General features: G+C 42.6%; 1 protein-coding gene across 5 annotated transcripts in view; it reads left to right on the top strand.

Annotated features, from left to right (window-relative positions):
- The window catches only part of ZNF462 (zinc finger protein 462), an 89,464-nt gene that overhangs the window by 56,494 nt on the left and 16,071 nt on the right, over window positions 1–16,899 (top strand). For all 5 annotated transcript variants that reach the window (XM_058043517.1, XM_058043520.1, XM_058043518.1 and 2 more), the window contains one exon: window positions 14,786–15,050. In XM_058043517.1, coding sequence (XP_057899500.1) covers window positions 14,786–15,050 — 265 coding nt within the window. The remainder of the gene's footprint in view (window positions 1–14,785; window positions 15,051–16,899) is intronic.

The following is a 16,899-nucleotide window of genomic DNA, read 5'->3' as shown; positions in this document are numbered from 1 at the left end:
TGTAGGAGGTGATCTGCTTTAGGTCCTCACCAGTTCATACTACAGTTATTTGTCCCCTCACTGCACCAGCTGACTTTGGAACATGTCACTGCTGGCTTTGCTAGCAGAGATTTACATTGTAGAAAATATTTCAGACTCATAATTTCCATTTGTAGCCATAGGAAAGGGGTGTTCAAATCCCATCCATGCTCCTGATTTTCTTTTATATTCACAGAATCATAGAGTGGTTTGGGTTGGAAGGGGCACCTTGATGATCATCTCCTTTCACTCCTGTACCATGACCAGGGACACTTTCCATTATCCCAGGTTGCTTCAAGCCCCATCCAACCTCACCTTGGACTCTTCCAGGGATGGGGCAGCCTGAGCTTCTCTGGGAAACCTCTGCCAGGGCCTCAACATCCTCACAGGGAACAATTTTTTCCTAATTTCATGAGTAGAGCACTTTGTTGAAACCGCATGATAAAGCTTAAAATGTGAACCAGTAATAGTAGGAAGAGTAATTACTGTTGCTGTCTGTTGTACAGAGGATACCAAAAGTGCCTTCAGATATTCAGCTGCAGGAAGGAGAACCTGAGCACTGTTTCCTTTTCCTTTTGGAAACTGCTGATCCCCTTGTGCTGGAGGGGTGTGTAGAAGAAGCTTGGAAAGCAGCAGAGGGAGGGACAATGCTTAAACAGAGAAAATAGAAGAGGTGGTGTGAGGTATCACATTAAGCTTTAAGGCTTTTTGAGTGGCAACCTATGAGGCATCTTCTGGTGTCACTTCCTACCAGTTATGAGGAGAGCTCTTCTTTGGAAGAAACAAACCTTAATTCCTGGATGAGGTTCATTGACATGGAAGGAGAATGTTTGCAGATGTTCAAAGAACTGGAATGTATGGAAGGTGTGTTAGAAGAGGGGAAGACACTTTTTTATTTTCCAGAAGCTTGAGTGGTTCTAGCTGCTAAACAGCAGGAATTTTGTTGTTTGCTGTTTTTCTTGGGAAGCTGGTGAACTAAGGATGGGAGGTAGATGTTATCTGTAATCGTTTTGTAGCATTTTTGGTCTCCTATCTTCCTTTCTTTCTCACCAAAAAAAACCCAGCAAAAAAACCGAAAGTGAAATCAGAAAGAGAGGAAGAAAAGAAGTTCAGAAAACGGCTAAAAATAATTGAAATAAGTAAATCAGCATAAAAATACCTTATTGAAGGAAAAAAAGAAAAGGCAAAATATTTTTGTGATTTAGCAAGTCACTTTTTGGGTCAGAGTCAGAATCTTAACACGAGATTTTGACCAGCTGCTCCCAGACAACCTATTTGTCAGTGGGCTGTCTGGAACAGTGCATCTACTGAGTTTTTTTGCTAATGCTAGCTTAAGCTAATCCAGCAAGCTGAGTACATCTTGAAATGTGTTCTACTGCTTTATTTTTTTTCTGCTTTTAAAATAAAATGTTCCACTGCTGACTTAAAAAGTGGAGAATAATTTTCAGTGGCTCTCGAAGCCTTTCCTGTGTGCTAGCCGTCTTTTGTTGTTGGTGTGTGGACAATACTCAGTTTTGGGAAGGATGGTTCAGTTACCTTTTTTTTTTTTTATTATTTTCCTTATCCCAGGAGCTCAAACTCTTGATTAGTGGAGTTAAAATTCAGGATACCTGCTGCATCCTGTAGAGGATAATTTTGCAGCCTTTAAGAACTCTTCCTAGAAATAGTTAAAACGATGTCTCTGTTAACAACAGCATTTCACTGGGTTGACTTTGTTACCTAGACCTGTATTACAGCCTGAGACCAAGGCCAAATTTGTCCCAGTTAGCTAGATCATCTTTAAATGGGGTTAATGGTTAAGTCACTTTGACAATAATAGAAGCCACCCACTGGGGAGCTCATCAGACAAGTACAGGTGTTACAATAATAGTGTTAGCATTTTCAGCATTGCTTGAGGAAGGAATAACCTGCTTTGAGTAGTTTTTTCACATTCTACAGTTGGCTGCAGATCAGGTTAATGGTGGCTGCTCTTGTGGCATCACATGGTTTTTTGGGTTTTTAGAAGGCAATAAATCATTGCCTCCGTGGCCCAGGCCTGTGAGTCATAGGTGGTGTGCAAGACCAGATGAAACAACTGGTCAATGATAATAGGAATAATAGGAAATAATAGGAAATGCAGGCACTGGAGTATTAGGAAGGGCTCACGTGGTGTGGAGTAGCTGGATTTTGTCTGTTGGTGTGTGTGAATAACCTGCAGTGTGAGCCATGATCAAAGCCAGTTCTCCAGGGAGGCAGCACCGAACCTGGGCTGGGGTGAGAGGCAGACAAAAAGCTGCATCCCATTGTTAGGGAGCTTGTTTTGTAGGCTGATGGGTGTGCAGCAGGCTTTGTAATTGGAGTGGTTGCAGAAAGGAGCTGCTCCTGCCCGTGAATGGATGCTGTGGTTGGAGTGGGGAATACAGCAGGGTGGTTTGGGGAGCTGGCAGGACTCATCTTGTGGATTGTTGAGCTCTGTGAAAATGTGGAAGAGGGAGAAGGGTGCTGGATTGTAACAGCAAAGTGCATGACCAGAGCTGCTCTGCAACAGCAACCCAGTGGAACCTCTGTGATGCTTCTTTTCCCTGCAAAAAATTGTTCCCTGATGGCCTTTCCTTAGAACATTCCTTTTGTTCTTCTGGATCCATCCATTCTTGAAAGAGGTGAATGAATTCAGATTTCTCTGGCTCATCTCTTTCAGACCTAGTCTGGAGTACTCAGCTGCACATCCCAGAGGTGTTTTTGGGGTGCCTGGTAGGCTTTTCTTAGAACTGGAGCGGAACTGGAGTAGGTGCTGAATGTTTTGGGTAGACACATCCTTGCCAGCTGTAATTCTGGTGTCATCAGAAAGCATAACAACATCTTCAGTGCAGTTAATAACAATCATTCAGAGCGTGTGTGCTCCTCTCAGGGCAGTAGTGTAAGAAGGTGCTGGTGCCACTCTTGATGGGTCAGCAGAGAAGGCTTTTTTACACATGCATCATTCAAAGATCCTGCCTTTTTTATCCTACCCCTCTTTGCTGCTGGGCAGTATTTTAATACATAAAAAACCTGTTTTCACTGTATCTTTTTTCTAAGCAAAAGTAAAGCGCTCTGTGGGTTTTCTGGGGGGCGTGTGGAGTGATGATATTTTGGTTTGTGGGTGTTCTTCTTACAGACATACACAAAAAATTCCCAGAAAATACTGGTCATGAGTGCTATTTTTCTGATTTTCATGGTATAGGGGCACTATACATAGTGGTTTGTAGTGTCCAGCTCATGTACACAACGAATTTGCCATTGTGGTAAAATGTTCTTTGGCTCTCCTGATAGTTCACAGGTATTTTTTGTCTTGCAAGAAGGAAATGGTGGGTGTTTGCTATATATTTGCATGAGTGTTTTGTCTTGTTTGTTTGAATGTACCTATTTTCAATTCACACTAAAATGTTCATTAATAGTTCTGAGAGCATGAGCAGCAAAAGTTAGTTGTAAATGGAAATACTGCAAACTGCTAGGAGGACCGGATGGATCTCCTGACAGGATCTGCTTCCATGTTCTTTCATCCTTTGTGAGAACAAGAGCTTGCATTCATGTTAATCTCTGCCCAGAAAGGGGTTTTGGGTTTTTTTTTGGATGGTGGTGTCATCCTGTGGGGCTCTGTGTGTCACAGGTAAGTGTTGCCAGCTCTGCTCCTGTTGAGGGCAAGGCAATGGAATCCAAAAAAAAATAAAATTAAATTAAAAAAAAAAATAAATAAATCTGCATTTCCAAGGCACCATGCTGGAATGCTTCCATCTCTTTCCATAAGAATGAGCTGCAGAGACACAGAGCAGACACACAGAAATTGTGTGTCTGAGCGTGAGAAAATGCGGCGCAGCAGCAGGAGCTGTGTGCAGAGGGATCTTCGGCTGAGGGCAGAGCACGTGGCCACAGACACTGCCTGCAAATTTAAAATCAGTGTGCTTGTGGTCAGGGGATGGTGATCTGCCCTCCTCTCACAAACTGCAGAGACACACAAGCTCAACTCTTTGCCATAATTTAAAGCAGAGTGACGTAACAGGCTGATGAACAGTTTCATCTTGTGCCTTCAAACACAGCAGAGGCTTCTTGAGAGCATGTGAAATACCTGTCCTAAATTGCCCTGGCTGCTATTACTAATTTTTGGAGTAGCCCTTTATTTTTTTGAAAATAACCCCTTGGGCCTGGGCATGTTGTAGAGAGCAAAGCCCTGCTCTTTGTTCATATGGCTGGCAGATTTGGAGCCTCATAAATTTCCTTGTGCCATGGCTGTGTGCAGTAATTCAAGATTACAGCTTTTTAAAATTTTAGTGTTTGAGAATATTGAGCTGTCAAAATGAAACAGCAACGTGCCAGGCTAAACAGACCTGGATGTGGTTTCTAATGTCTCCTCAATCATGCTGCTGTGGTATAAGTCCATTTCTTTTTACTGGCCACCAGTTCTTGATCTATAGAAAGTAGCACACTATTTGTGTGCAGATGAAGTTCAATAATAGTGCTTTTCACTGCTGTGCAAACCAAACGGGACTTATAATTAATACCAGCACACATCACAAAACACGTGTAAGTAAGGTCAGGACTAGAAGATTTCTTGAGTCTCCCAGTACATGGGCATGTCAACATCTTAATTAAATTTAATTAATTGTAGCAGCAAATGCATTGAAAACTGCTAAGTGAAACATCCAGTGCCCTGTTCCAGGTTTTTTTCCCTGAACTTTAGCCTTTGCCAGTGGAAAATAACTTTGCCTCATCTAGAGGCTGAAATATAAATACATCTGCTTGCTTTGCCAGGGCTAGGCTGGTCGCAGAACTGCTTGACTAAGTCTTGTTTCTTGGAGTGGTGTTCCAGAGCTGTAAATCCCTTCCCATTTCTGCACACTTTTCCAAAGCAGATAGTGCACAATCAGACTGGATGTCTTCTTCTGTGCTGCCTCACAGCTGAGCTCCTAAAGGGTGCAGAGGGCCTTTGGCAGGTTTGGCTGAAGCAATTTCATGTAATACCAGAACAAGGGGAGAGCTATGGGCAGCAAGGCACCATTTCAAGAAAAATCCACAAATCTGGTGCCAGTGAGTCATGATTCTGCCTTCCACCTTCCAGATGAGAGTGGCAGGCTTCCCATGTGGCCAGACATACTGCCCTGATTTTTGGGTTCTCCTGTTTTTTGTTGTTGTTGTATCTTTTAAATCCATATAATGGATTGTGGCTGACTTGCTTATTTTTATTCACGTGCACTGTTACTCTTGATAAGGGATATTTTTCTAACCTTGCAATCAGGGCAGAAAATTCCTAAGATGGTCCCTTCCCCTTTGGTGCTGTTTCTCTGTTATTGTTGCTTGTGTGTCTTTGTGTTTTATGGTGCTGCTGTCTGGGGAAAATCACAGTGGTCATTCCTCACAGCCAGAGAACTTGGTGTTAGAGCCCAACGTGGTTTAGTTCTGGGTTTGGGGTTTTTTTGGGAGGAGGGCTTGGACAAAGACTCTTTTGATGTTTCAGGCCCTTTTTGTTTCACTGCAGTTTGGCTGGAAGGGCAGAGAGCCAGTAGTGACTGCAGGGCAGATCCAGGCAGAGCTTCCACAGCTAATTGCTTTAATTGCCAGGTGAGATGGAAGGATTGCATCCACGTTAAGGATGCAAGGTGGTGATCTGCATACTGCAGAGCAGAAGATGTTTTTGCTTTTGTAGTTACACTTGGGCTGCAAGGAGCTGTTGCTTGTTCTGCTTGTTTCCCTGCTTTTGTGCCCCACAGGAGTGATGCCTCCTGCTCACTCCCAGCTATCAGATTAACCTGTGTTACCTGCAGGCTGCCTTTTTTTTTGTTTTCCCCAGCTGTGCTCCTTCTTTCTCTAACCTAGAGCAAGTTCCTGCTTTTCCCCTCAGCCCTTGCTCTTCTTTCCCACATTGGCCACGCTGCCTGACAGTGCTTTTAAAGCTCTGTGGTAATTGTTGGTTTGTCTCACTCCTTGTGGTCAGCGTTAAGCCAAACATCAGATGCTGGATCAGATAGGACTTTCCTCCTCCATCAGATTGGCAGGGACTGGTGGAACAAGCACAGGGCTTGTTCACCTCCACTTTTACTGAACAAACTCCTCACTGTTCCAAGGTCCTGAGGCGCTGGGGGGATGACCTTGTTCTCTGAAGCTCTCTTCCACTGGGGTATAGTTGTTTGGCTTCTGGCCTTTTCCTGCAGCATGTTGAGAGCTGTTTTGTGGCTGGTGGAACAGAGGGAGATGTCATTGGCTGTGCTGAGGGGAGTGTCAGCTCGCTGTTCTTTGTGCTTTTTATTTTTTTTTTTTTTTTAATTTTTTTTCCTGGTGCTGTTTTTTGTGCTTGAGCTGAATGGGCAAAGGCAAAGCTGAGGCTGGAGAAGGTTGGTGTCAGCCTTGTGTGGAGTTGGCCATCCTGCTGTTGTGGAATTGCTGTGGCCCTGGAAGTCTTGCCTAGACTTGGGAGAAAACGAAATGTTTGGGCAGGTCAAGAAATTAATGAAACATCTGATGCAGAAAGAAGTTACCTGATAGCACCCACAGAGAAAGAAGGAAGCAAATCCTGACTCCTGTTGTGGGTTGGGATTTTGTTGTTGGCTTTTTTTTTTTCTTCCTGAGGTTTTTGGTTTCTTTTGGCTCTGGTTTTCGTGTTCAGGATAAAGGGCAGAGTGGTAGATGCTGATCTCTTGTGTGCCTGGGGAGTTTGTGATCACTCAGCACAGAGTGAAAAGGATGCTGCTGGCATGGAAGGGGTGCAGGGTGTGCGAGAGGGCATTTCTGCTGAGCATCGTGCCCACACATCACAGCCTTCTCTGTCAGCCTCACTGATATCCTCCCTGTCACCTGGGACTCCACTTCATCCCATTGATTTAAAACATGCTGCGGGGGTCTGGTGCTTGGCAGAGAGGTAAAAACTTCTTTGCTCATTTTAGCTCTGTTGAAGTGGATGTGTGTTACCATCACATTTGAGATGATAGCATTTGAGATTTGACATTTAAGTAGCTGGTTTTATTTCTTCTTTAAGGAACATTGTTGCTACAAGTGCTTGGAAACACTGCCCGGAGTGTTCTGGGCTCGGAGCTGGTGACAGAGATGAGGACTTTCTGTTGGCAATAAAAATAATGTCAAGGTGTGTGCTGGAGGTCTCCAGAACAAATTACACAAGTTCAGGTTCCTGAGCTCTGTGGTTAGAATGAATCCTAGGTGCCCACATAGTGCCACTTTAATTTTTAGGGCCAGTTTTAAAGCAGAATGCCAATAAGAATTGCTTGATAAATTGATTTTTTTTTTCTCCCCCTCTTCATTTGAAGCCTTAGAGGAGAGTGAGCATTTAGGTGACAGAAACATGAGTGTTTGTGGCACTGTGTTTGTATTAATATGAATATGTAGAGCATCACATAGGGAAGGAAATGTGAAAATTACCTGATGAATTGTCCTTAAAAATGAGAAGGAAATCATGGAACACAACAGCAGAGGATCAAATGGCTACTAAGGAAAAAGCAAAAAGTTGATTGGTAGATTATTGTCTTGAGTGAAGAATCAGTTGAAGTAGAACTTTGTAAATTCCAAAAAGAGCCTGTTACCAGTAAGTCCTTTCAGCAGATTGGTTACATCAGTGTCTTGCTAAAACTATTTCCAGTTCTGTTTGTGTCCCCCTCTTCTGCAAATGCACTTCCATTTATGAAGTTTGAGTTTGGTTCAACAGAATAAGGAATAAGGAAAAACTTTTTATTTTATGCGTTTTATGGAAACAGGTCCCAGTGTTTGATATGTAGCAGAAATCCTGGTTTTAAGTGCAATCCTGTATTTAGGCAATGGAATTTAATTCTGTTGACAGTGAGAGGGTTGTGTGCAGCCTAAATGTGACCAGTAAGCAGCCAAGTCACCTAAAGAACAGGAAAGTTTGATTGATTTGAGGGCAGGAAATAAATATTATTGTGGGGAGAAGAGATGAAAACAAGGGATAACTGGAAGTTATGGTGAAGCATTTCCTGAGCACTAAACTGACCCTCCCAAATCACAGCATCAGCAGAGCGGGGTGGTGCCTGCCTTGAAAGCTCAAGCAAATGGGAATTTCTGGTGGTGTTGAATGCTCTTAAACAGAGGAGCCTGGAGATTTCCTGGACTGATCTTTTTCTTCTTACAGAAATACTTTGGTATAACTTTTTTCATCAATTATATTGCTTCTCCTTAGATCTTAATTAGTTCCTGCTGCTTTCAAATGCATCATCTTTTACAGACTGTTGTAGGCACTCTTGATCTCAACTATGAAACGCCAAAATTCTTGTACAGGCGGCAGGGTGAGAGTCCCTCTGTGGAAGTGCTTCAGAAGATAAAAATTATTTATTATTTTTGTCTTAAGAGGTGAAATTTGTGTCCCTTGGAAGTTTCTTGGATATTGGCACAAGAAGCTGCGTAGCCTCTGTGCTGTCTCAGTCCCAGTCAGAGCTGTGGTATGCACACAAATTCAGAGGAAATTCAAAGTCATAGAGAAGTATGGATATAGCTTCTCTCACCTCTTCTGAATAAACAAGATTGCATTCTTCATATGCCTTTTGCATTGCTCTCTTCGGAAATACATGAAATATCCTTGTCACAAAAGCTGGTGTGCCATGATCCAAGAAGTGGTCTTTAGAGATAAAGCTGAAATAAATTCCACCAACAAGGTTTTGTTTTGTTTTGTTTGGGTTTTGTTTTTTTTTTTTTTTGGTTGGGTGTTGTTTTTGTTGTTTTGGTTTGGGCTTGTTGTTGTTTTTTGTGGGTTTTTTTTGGGGGTAGTAGTGGTGTATAAATCGCTTAAATGACGATTTTATTCCAGGGCTTTATTTTCTTTGCTTTGTGATTACTCTTTGCTTTTTTCTTTGGGAGTGTGCAAGCAGGGACACAAAGCTTTTGTCTGTTATCTCCCACTCGTAACATTCTGGCAATGTAAAAGTTCTTAAGCAGAAATCAGAATTTAGGTGGAGTACTAGGCTCACACTCTTGTTTTTGAGCATTCAGTGAACACGACTTGCACTGTCTGTTTCCCTGAGCTTCCTCATGAATGTTTAGTTGCATCTCTCTGAGCCTGAGTCTCTTCTATCTTCCCCTCCCCTCAGCTTAATTTATTGCCAGAACATTTCACCCTCCCACATACTCTTCCTTCCAGGTCAGTGCTGCGTGGCATAAAGTGAACAAATGTGTGCAGTCTTCACAGTCTTTGTGTGGCTCCCTGCTTCGCCACCTTCCCACTTTTCAAGCTGTTGCCATTCATGGCTATGTGCAATCCTGCCACTCAGTCAGCTGGTGGTTTTGAGCCCCGTTGAATTTTGGAAGGGATTGTGTTCCTAAATCTCCTAAATTCCACCCTTGCGCTTATTCCTTAAGCATTTCAAAATAGCAATTTGCCTTATGTTGTCTGTTGGTGTTCTTTGGTGCAGCATTGCATCTTTACTTGGTTTTACAAATTTTTTATCCAGAGGAGACTGCTGCTTTTCTGAAATCCTTGGATTTTTTTTCCTGGCGTTCTTCGCAGAAATTTTATTTTTATGAATGAATTAGAATAAAATTAAATAGCACTCCAAATATTTTCCTCTTAGTCTCTCTAGAACATTTCCTCGCAGATCCAGAATGTCCTGGGCCTATATTAATATTTAATTTCCTTTTTTTCTCTCCCAAAGTGTTACTAAGCACTTTCTTTTATTTATACATTCCCTCTGGGTTTTTTTCCTTATCTCATGAGCCAAACATCTCTGTCCCCAATTTCTGTTCTTACAAATACTGGTCTCTTTTGACTGGTTGATGTTTCTGTGTGAATATACCGGGAGGGCATGGTGTCTTCACTTTTATCTCCCAGCGGCTCCTCCTGGTCGTTGAGCTATTAAATTATTAAAATTCTGTAAAGTCAACATCATCACTTTCCAGTGCACTCCAACAGCTGCTTTCCCTGAGCAGGGTTCCTCCCTCCACCCCTATCCATCACTCTGCAGGCATGAAAGTGTTTATATTACATATGTCTGGTTCTGTCCACCCTAAAAGGATGGAGCAGAGCTTTAATTTCCTCCCTCCAAAAAGTCCTTTTCCCTCTTGTTTCTCAGCTGTTGCTCTTACTTTGTCGTGTCTGGGTGAATTTCTGGCCTCTTGTTGTTGGGTTTAGGAATCTTGTGGACGTGTTTTGCTGTTACATATGGTGTTCATTGATACCTCTGAAAATACCTACAAACAGCTGAAATATCACTGAATTTCTGTGTAAATTTATGTTTTCAGTTCGAGATCTGAAACTGCATTTTTTTTTTTTCCCTCTTTGAAGGGATCCCAAAGTTTTGTTTTCGTTTAGGTATCTCAAACATGTTATATGCCACACAGGATCCAATGAAACTTTGGGTTTTCATTTTGCTTCTGTGGTGGGTTTTCACTGTGTATTTTCTTTGTACATATTTTCCCCAGTGTGTGACCCTGGGGTATGCAGGGAATCAAGCTGAATTTTCATGACTTGCTCTTTTGGCTGAGGTAGTAACTTCCAGATTTATTGGCAGACTCAGATTTGTCCCAGTATTTGGGACTGTACTCTGGATGAAGTTTTTGGAGTGATAGCATTCCAGACAATGGATTTTAGTGTTCTAAGCATTCTGGAAATGCCCCTGGAGGGACACAGTGAGACTTGCTTATGTGTTCTTAACCAGAATGCAGCAGTAATTTAGATACAGCTGTGTTGATAAAACACCCCGTGGACAGTCATTTCTTCTGCTTTCCTTTCAACTTCTGGAACTTTGGGTATTAAAATGCTCTTCTGTGCTAAGGAAAGATAATGCCTTTTAGATGCATAGGTGCTGGCAGGGGTTACATTATTTGTTGGCCTTGTTATTTGTCCTGTGCAGGTAATTTGTAGGTATGTCCATATGTAAAATCTCAAAATTGAGATTCGCAGCATTGCCACTGTTTTTTTCATTTTTAACTGCAGCAATCACTGTTAATTTTTGCCTCTTGACACGACTGTAGGTGTCCTTCATTTTATCTCAGATCGTCCTATGCTGTTATCTTGTTTTTGGAGTTGCACAGTGAAGTCCTTCCATTTGTTTGGAATAAAATTGGTCTTTAAAAAGGAGCCTCAGCATTTTGGGTGTGGGCTTTTTTTGTTTGTTTGATTGTTTCAAATGAGTCAGGGCTAAGTGTTCCATTTTCTTCCCTTTCATTGCATATATGAATGTGCTTTATTTTCTTGTGCTGCCTCAAGGCTGTTGAGTGGAAAAAAAAGTGCCTTTTTTCCTTAAAATGTAAATGGTATTTCCTGGTGTTTAATTTTTCTTAATTTCCCTTCCATTCGTGTTTATTCACTGCTGCTGCGTTTTACATGTACTTAATACAAATTTTCTTGAATCTTCCTTTTGCTTATTTTAAATGTTTTCTGATTTTGTAGGCTTTTAGGGCTTTTTTTTTTTTTTTTTTACTTTTTTCAGACAGGGATGGCTAAACCCCCTTCCTGCTCTAGGCCAAGGCTGTTAACACTTTATCAGAGTGCACCCAGCCCTTTTTGCTTGGGATGCAGGAAAAAGAGGAGGTGGAACTTGTATTGTGTACATCCATGACTCAGTTTTTGGGTCAGTTCTGGAGGAAAAGCTCTGCTCCTGGAGGAAAAGCTGCTTTGTTGGGGCAGCACCTCCAAAAAGTGTCTGGAACATCAGCCCACTCTTCCAGCAGGAGTAGAGCAAAGAAAAATTCAGTTTTTGAAGCGGTGCTCTGTGACTGTGGATATGCATCCCCTGGCCCTTCTCTAAGACACTGCTTTTAAAAAAATAAATTAAAAAAAAAAATCCCAAAGCTGCCCTCCATCCACTGTTTCTCATTTGCTGGCAGTTTGCATTCTGTGTGCCAGAATGCATCTTTGGAGGCAGGCTGTGGTCAGCAGCTGCTGCTGGTTTTGGAGTGGGCACAGTGAAGGTGGGGCTCGCTGAAACCCCGTGGAAAACTCCTTCCCGTGCCTTCAGCCAGCTTTGGGCTCTGCCCAGGGTGTTCCTGCTGGAGCTGGGCTGCCCCTTCGTGCCCGGGGAGCTGTCTGGCAGGCTGGTCCTCAGACGCCGTCAGGAGCCCTGCGCACATGTGCTAATCCCGAGTGTTTTCCTTCAGGAAGCGCTAAATCCTGCGCTGCAGCAAGTGTAGAGAGGGAATTTGGCGAGGGGAAAGGCAAGGAGTACACCAGGTCCTGCATGCTGCCATTGTTCAAGGGTGCAACTCGCTGGCAAAGCTCTTCAGATGGCTTTTTAAAATTCCTTTAAATGTCATGACTCTTTCAAGTGTAATGAAGCAACATACTAAAAACTGTGGAGTGGCCTGTGTGAAAGGTACAATTCTCTTCTGGCTGTTGATGATGACAGGGAAAATGCTACTTGATGTGCCTTTTTTTTTTTTTTTTTTTTTTTTTTTTTTTTTTTTTTTTGTTTTGTTTTGTGTGTGGGGAATTGACATGGAACTGTCTGCTTCTGCAGTTTTCACATACCAGATTGCACTGGGCTGTGTAAATAACCGATGGAAAGTCCGAAAGCTGGAATAATAGACACCAGATGATAGGGGGAGTAAAAACATCTGAAGCACAGTAGATCTTGCAGACAACAGCAGAACTTCCTTCTCCTGGAAAGAATGGTTTTTTTAGACCTGTAGCTTTCTTAGCCATGGATATCTCTGGGACTGTGGCCAGGAACATTGGTGATGTGGTGGAAATTTTTGATCTTTTTCTTCCTGAGGAGGGGAACAAGTGAGCCACAAAGTAGACTTCAATATCCTAAGATTAGTTTGACTAGAACACATTAAAAAAACAAAAACTAAAAAAAAGAGAAAAAAGAAACAAACAAAACCACCAAACCCTGTTTCAAATGGTATGAACTTTCTTTTTAGGCTGCCTTGCCCTTGCCAGGAGATCTGTCTTAACAGTGTTTTGAGCTTTTAGAATCGCTGAACCTGGTAGCCCAGAGAAGTGAGTCAGCAAATCCCATCTGAGCCCTCAAGGTCCTGTTCCAAAGGAGGGGTGAGCACACAGTTGCTGCCTTTGAGGGAAGAGAAGCTTCTGCAGTGGGTGTGCAGCTCCTCAGGGCTGTCCTGTGCCAAAGTAAAGGATGTGGGGAGCCTGCTTCAAACACAGGGGGAAGGAAAGCCTTGACATTTAAACAGGTGGAGCTCACTGTGAGCCCTCCTGGTGAACAAACGTGCTGTGGAAGTGGTGGAAGCAAGGGATGATAAACGCAGCCTTGTAATCCAGCCTCACTCAGCTGATGGGGCTTGGATAAGAAAAACAAACCCAATTTTCATTTGTTTTACCAGAATCTTTCATGTCTCCGCCTTCCTCTTTGCTGTGTACGCCTGGTGGTGATGCCAGGGGAGCCTGGAGACATTTACCTGCTGTGTCTGTTTTGTTTCATGGTCTGGTTTGGTTTTTTTAATTGTCATTATTTGTTACTCGTTTCTTGGGCATGTGTAACCCCCTGCCTGTGGTAGTGGGAAAAGAAAGCAAGCATTTTGCTCTTTTGAAGACAGGTGGGGAAGTCCCCACACTCAGTGTTGTATAGGCCTGTTTGCCTTTTGTTTCCCCATACTAATTGGTTGGATTGGATGGTGTTAAGTTCCCACAAATGTGTGTCTGTGATGGAATTCTTATATATCTGGCCTTGGGGAATTCAGCTTTGGAAAATGAAGAGCACATCAAAGCAGGAGGTGGCTGGTACAGTTTGTGTCCTGACTTCCCTCCCACTTCCCCCCTCCCCTGGCTTTTCTTCCCCCTTCTAGAAAGCTTAGGAAAAGAGCCCTTTGTCTTCTATTCAGGAAAATTGCGCTGAAATTCATCTGTGCTTTATTCATCTGCTTTGATTTGTGCCATTCATGGGCAGCTGTGGGTTATGTAGAACAAAGCAGATGAATTCCTAACCTCCACATTCAAGCAGTGTGTTGGGAAAGGTTCAACACCACCCTCCCTCCCCCCACACTCCTTTTTGGGGGTATCCAACCTACATATTACAGCTTTCAGTTTCACTACTGAGACATCTCTGTTTCCTCCACATGCCATTAAAATGGTGTGGCAGAGTTCTGCTGGCTTGTAGAAGGGATGTGTCTTTGGAGATCTCTTTTCTCAGTATGGCAAAGCAGCAGTTTGAAAGTTTGCTTTACTGGAATTTATGATTAAGCATCTTTATTTTCCAATGATGATTTAATTTCTAACATCATCAGCATGAGCAGGGAAAAGTATCCATTTATTTTTCTTCTTTTTTTTCTTCTTTTTATTTTCCATATAGATAGATTATTTACATGTACCCTGCGCCAGATCTTCACCTTGTGTGAACTGGCATAAGATAGAAAATGGATTACATTTTTTTCTTCTTTTTTTTTTCCCCATATAGATAGATTATTTACATGTACCCTGTTCCAGATCTTCACCTTGTGTGAACTGGCATAAGATATTTGAGAGGATCTGCTCTGATTTTATGTGCCAAACACATAAAACATTTGGCAGTATGATTAAAGGGCTTTACCTTCAAAAATTAAGTGTCTTAAAATCAGGCTTCTTTTTTAGACTACTTTAATTTAAATGTGTCATTCATTTTCTCCCCGAATCAGATCTAAAAAAGCGTCATTTCTATTTCTCACCTTATAAATTGTAGAATACACATTAAATTAGATTAAGAAGTGCTGCGCCTCTTAATCCCTTCAGAAAGCAGGATTAGTTTCATAACCAATAGCTTGGTCAACCCCCTCCAAAAGCCAGTGGGTTCTTGAGCAGGCATCATCAAACCTTTTTTAGATTTTGTTGATCCACCTGGAATAACAACTCCGCTCTGTTTCCCTGCAGACTCTTCATACTCGGAGCCTCCCGATGTTCAGCAGCAGTTGAACCACTACCAGTCCGCAGCTTTGGCCAGGAACAACAACAACATCAGCCCAATCCCACTTTCTGGGGGTGCTGCAGGAGTGGAAAAAGCGGAAGCCATCCTTAACTGTGAATTTTGCGAGTTCTCCTCGGGGTACATTCAGAGCATCCGGCGCCACTACCGCGACAAGCACGGAGGGAAGAAGCTCTTCAAGTGCAAAGATTGTTCCTTTTACACAGGCTTTAAGTAAGTGCTCTGCTGAACAGGTGAACTGAACTGGTGAGGGGTTTTTTTTTTCAGCGCTTTAAAAGACTTCTGAGGTCTTTGATGGCCAACAGGAACATGGGCACTGCTGACCAAGGAGAGGAGCGTAGGAAATGCCATGCCAGGTCACAGCAGCATCCATGTAATCCATTTTCTCCTCTCCTGCAACAGCCGGGACCATCTGCTGCAGACAGCAGCACAGTTGCAGAGGGTTTCAGAATCATGGAATTGTTTAGGATGGGAAAGACCCTTCAGATCATGGAGTTAACCATTAACCCAGCACTGCCAAGCCCAGTGTTAAGTCTCAGTGACACATCTGCACATCTTCTAAATCCCTTCAGGGGTGGTGACTCAGCCACTTCTTTGGGCTGCCTGTTCCCATGCCTGACAACCCTTCCTGAGAAGAAATTTTTCCTTAGATGCAATCCAAATCTCCTCTGGTGCAACTTGAGGCCAACAGGTTCACAACATCCCCGTTGTCCACTTGGCACAATCCTTCTTGCAAAACTCATAAGCTCTTCATTTTTCCCTGAGTTTCAGACACATCCCTCTGTCCAGCCATGCCAGTCTCATCTTCTGGCACATGGAGTCAGTGTGCTCTTGCACCTTTAGGATTTTCTCCTTGGGGAACATCCAGTGTTCCTGGATTCCTTTGTCCTCCAGGATGCCCTCCCAGGGGACTTTCTCAGCAAATCCTTTAACCATGCCAAAGTCTGCCCTCTGGAAATCTAGTGTGGCAGTCTGCTGCACCCCTCCTTACTTCTCTGAGATTCTCTGACAATCAAAAACTATCATATCATAATCCCTTTGTCCTTAAGTGTGAAAATTTTCTCTGCAGAAATAATGTAATTTCCACATGCAGCCAGCATGAGACGTCGGACAATCAAGTGTTCAGCGGTGACAGGAGAATTTATTTCACCTTCCTGAAGAAACCCTTCTCATGTAATTTTATTTTTCTCCCCAGTCTTTCTAGCTTAAATGATAGAAAGATGCTATTCTCTTGCACATCTGGTAGCATACAGAGACATTTCAGAAAATCCAATTATTTAAATTTAAAGGCTCGGTGCCTTGTGTGTTTGTTTGTGTGTGGGTTTTTAGCTGCTGTTCTGTAAGAAAAGAGAAAAAGGCACATGTGCAGTTCATCATTTCCTCCTGATGTGCTGAGCCCTTAAGCATAACACCCTGAGCTGACATTTGAGGTCTTAAACTTGTTAAGAGTGACAGTAAACAGTAGGACTGGATCAAGGGAGGAGTTCTGTTGAAGAAAATGTTGAGCACAAACCTGAGAGAATCCACTGGGTCTTCCCTTTGTGGCTTGATCTTTGCTCTCCCCATGTTAAAATTTCCTGCTTATGTTTAGTATCCTGATTGCTCTTTTAAATACTACCAGAAATTTACAGGTCCAATCTGTCTGTGTCTTTCAAGTGCCATTTTCTTTCACCTTGATATTATGAAATAAATCAGGCAGCATTTAAACACGTTCATAGCAGCGTATTTTCTGTCTTAAGAAAGGGAAGAGACAAAAAACCCCCCCAAAAACATGCCAATCCCCTCTTCAAGCTATCCTAAAAACTTAAAAGCATGAGAGCAGTGACCAAAGTTGGCAGAAATTTGCCAACTGCAGAATTCAGTGATATTGGGTTCAAAACCACTTTTTACTCTAGTTCAATGTGTCAAGCCCCTTAACTTTTGCAAAGTTTATCGTTATTTTAGGAAAAAATAACCAAGTGCCCCAAGTTTAGAGACAGCTCTTGATTTCAGTAGTTGGGCTTGTGGTTAAATGGATGTACAGTTAATTTCTTCTGTTGTGCGTATCTCTTGCAACTTCTAA

Source organism: Melospiza georgiana, chromosome Z (assembly GCF_028018845.1).
Source record: "Melospiza georgiana isolate bMelGeo1 chromosome Z, bMelGeo1.pri, whole genome shotgun sequence".
NCBI classification, from domain to species: domain Eukaryota; kingdom Metazoa; phylum Chordata; class Aves; order Passeriformes; family Passerellidae; genus Melospiza; species Melospiza georgiana.
The sequence above is the reverse complement of the archived record's forward strand: the minus strand, read 5'-3'. Positions and strand labels throughout refer to the sequence as shown.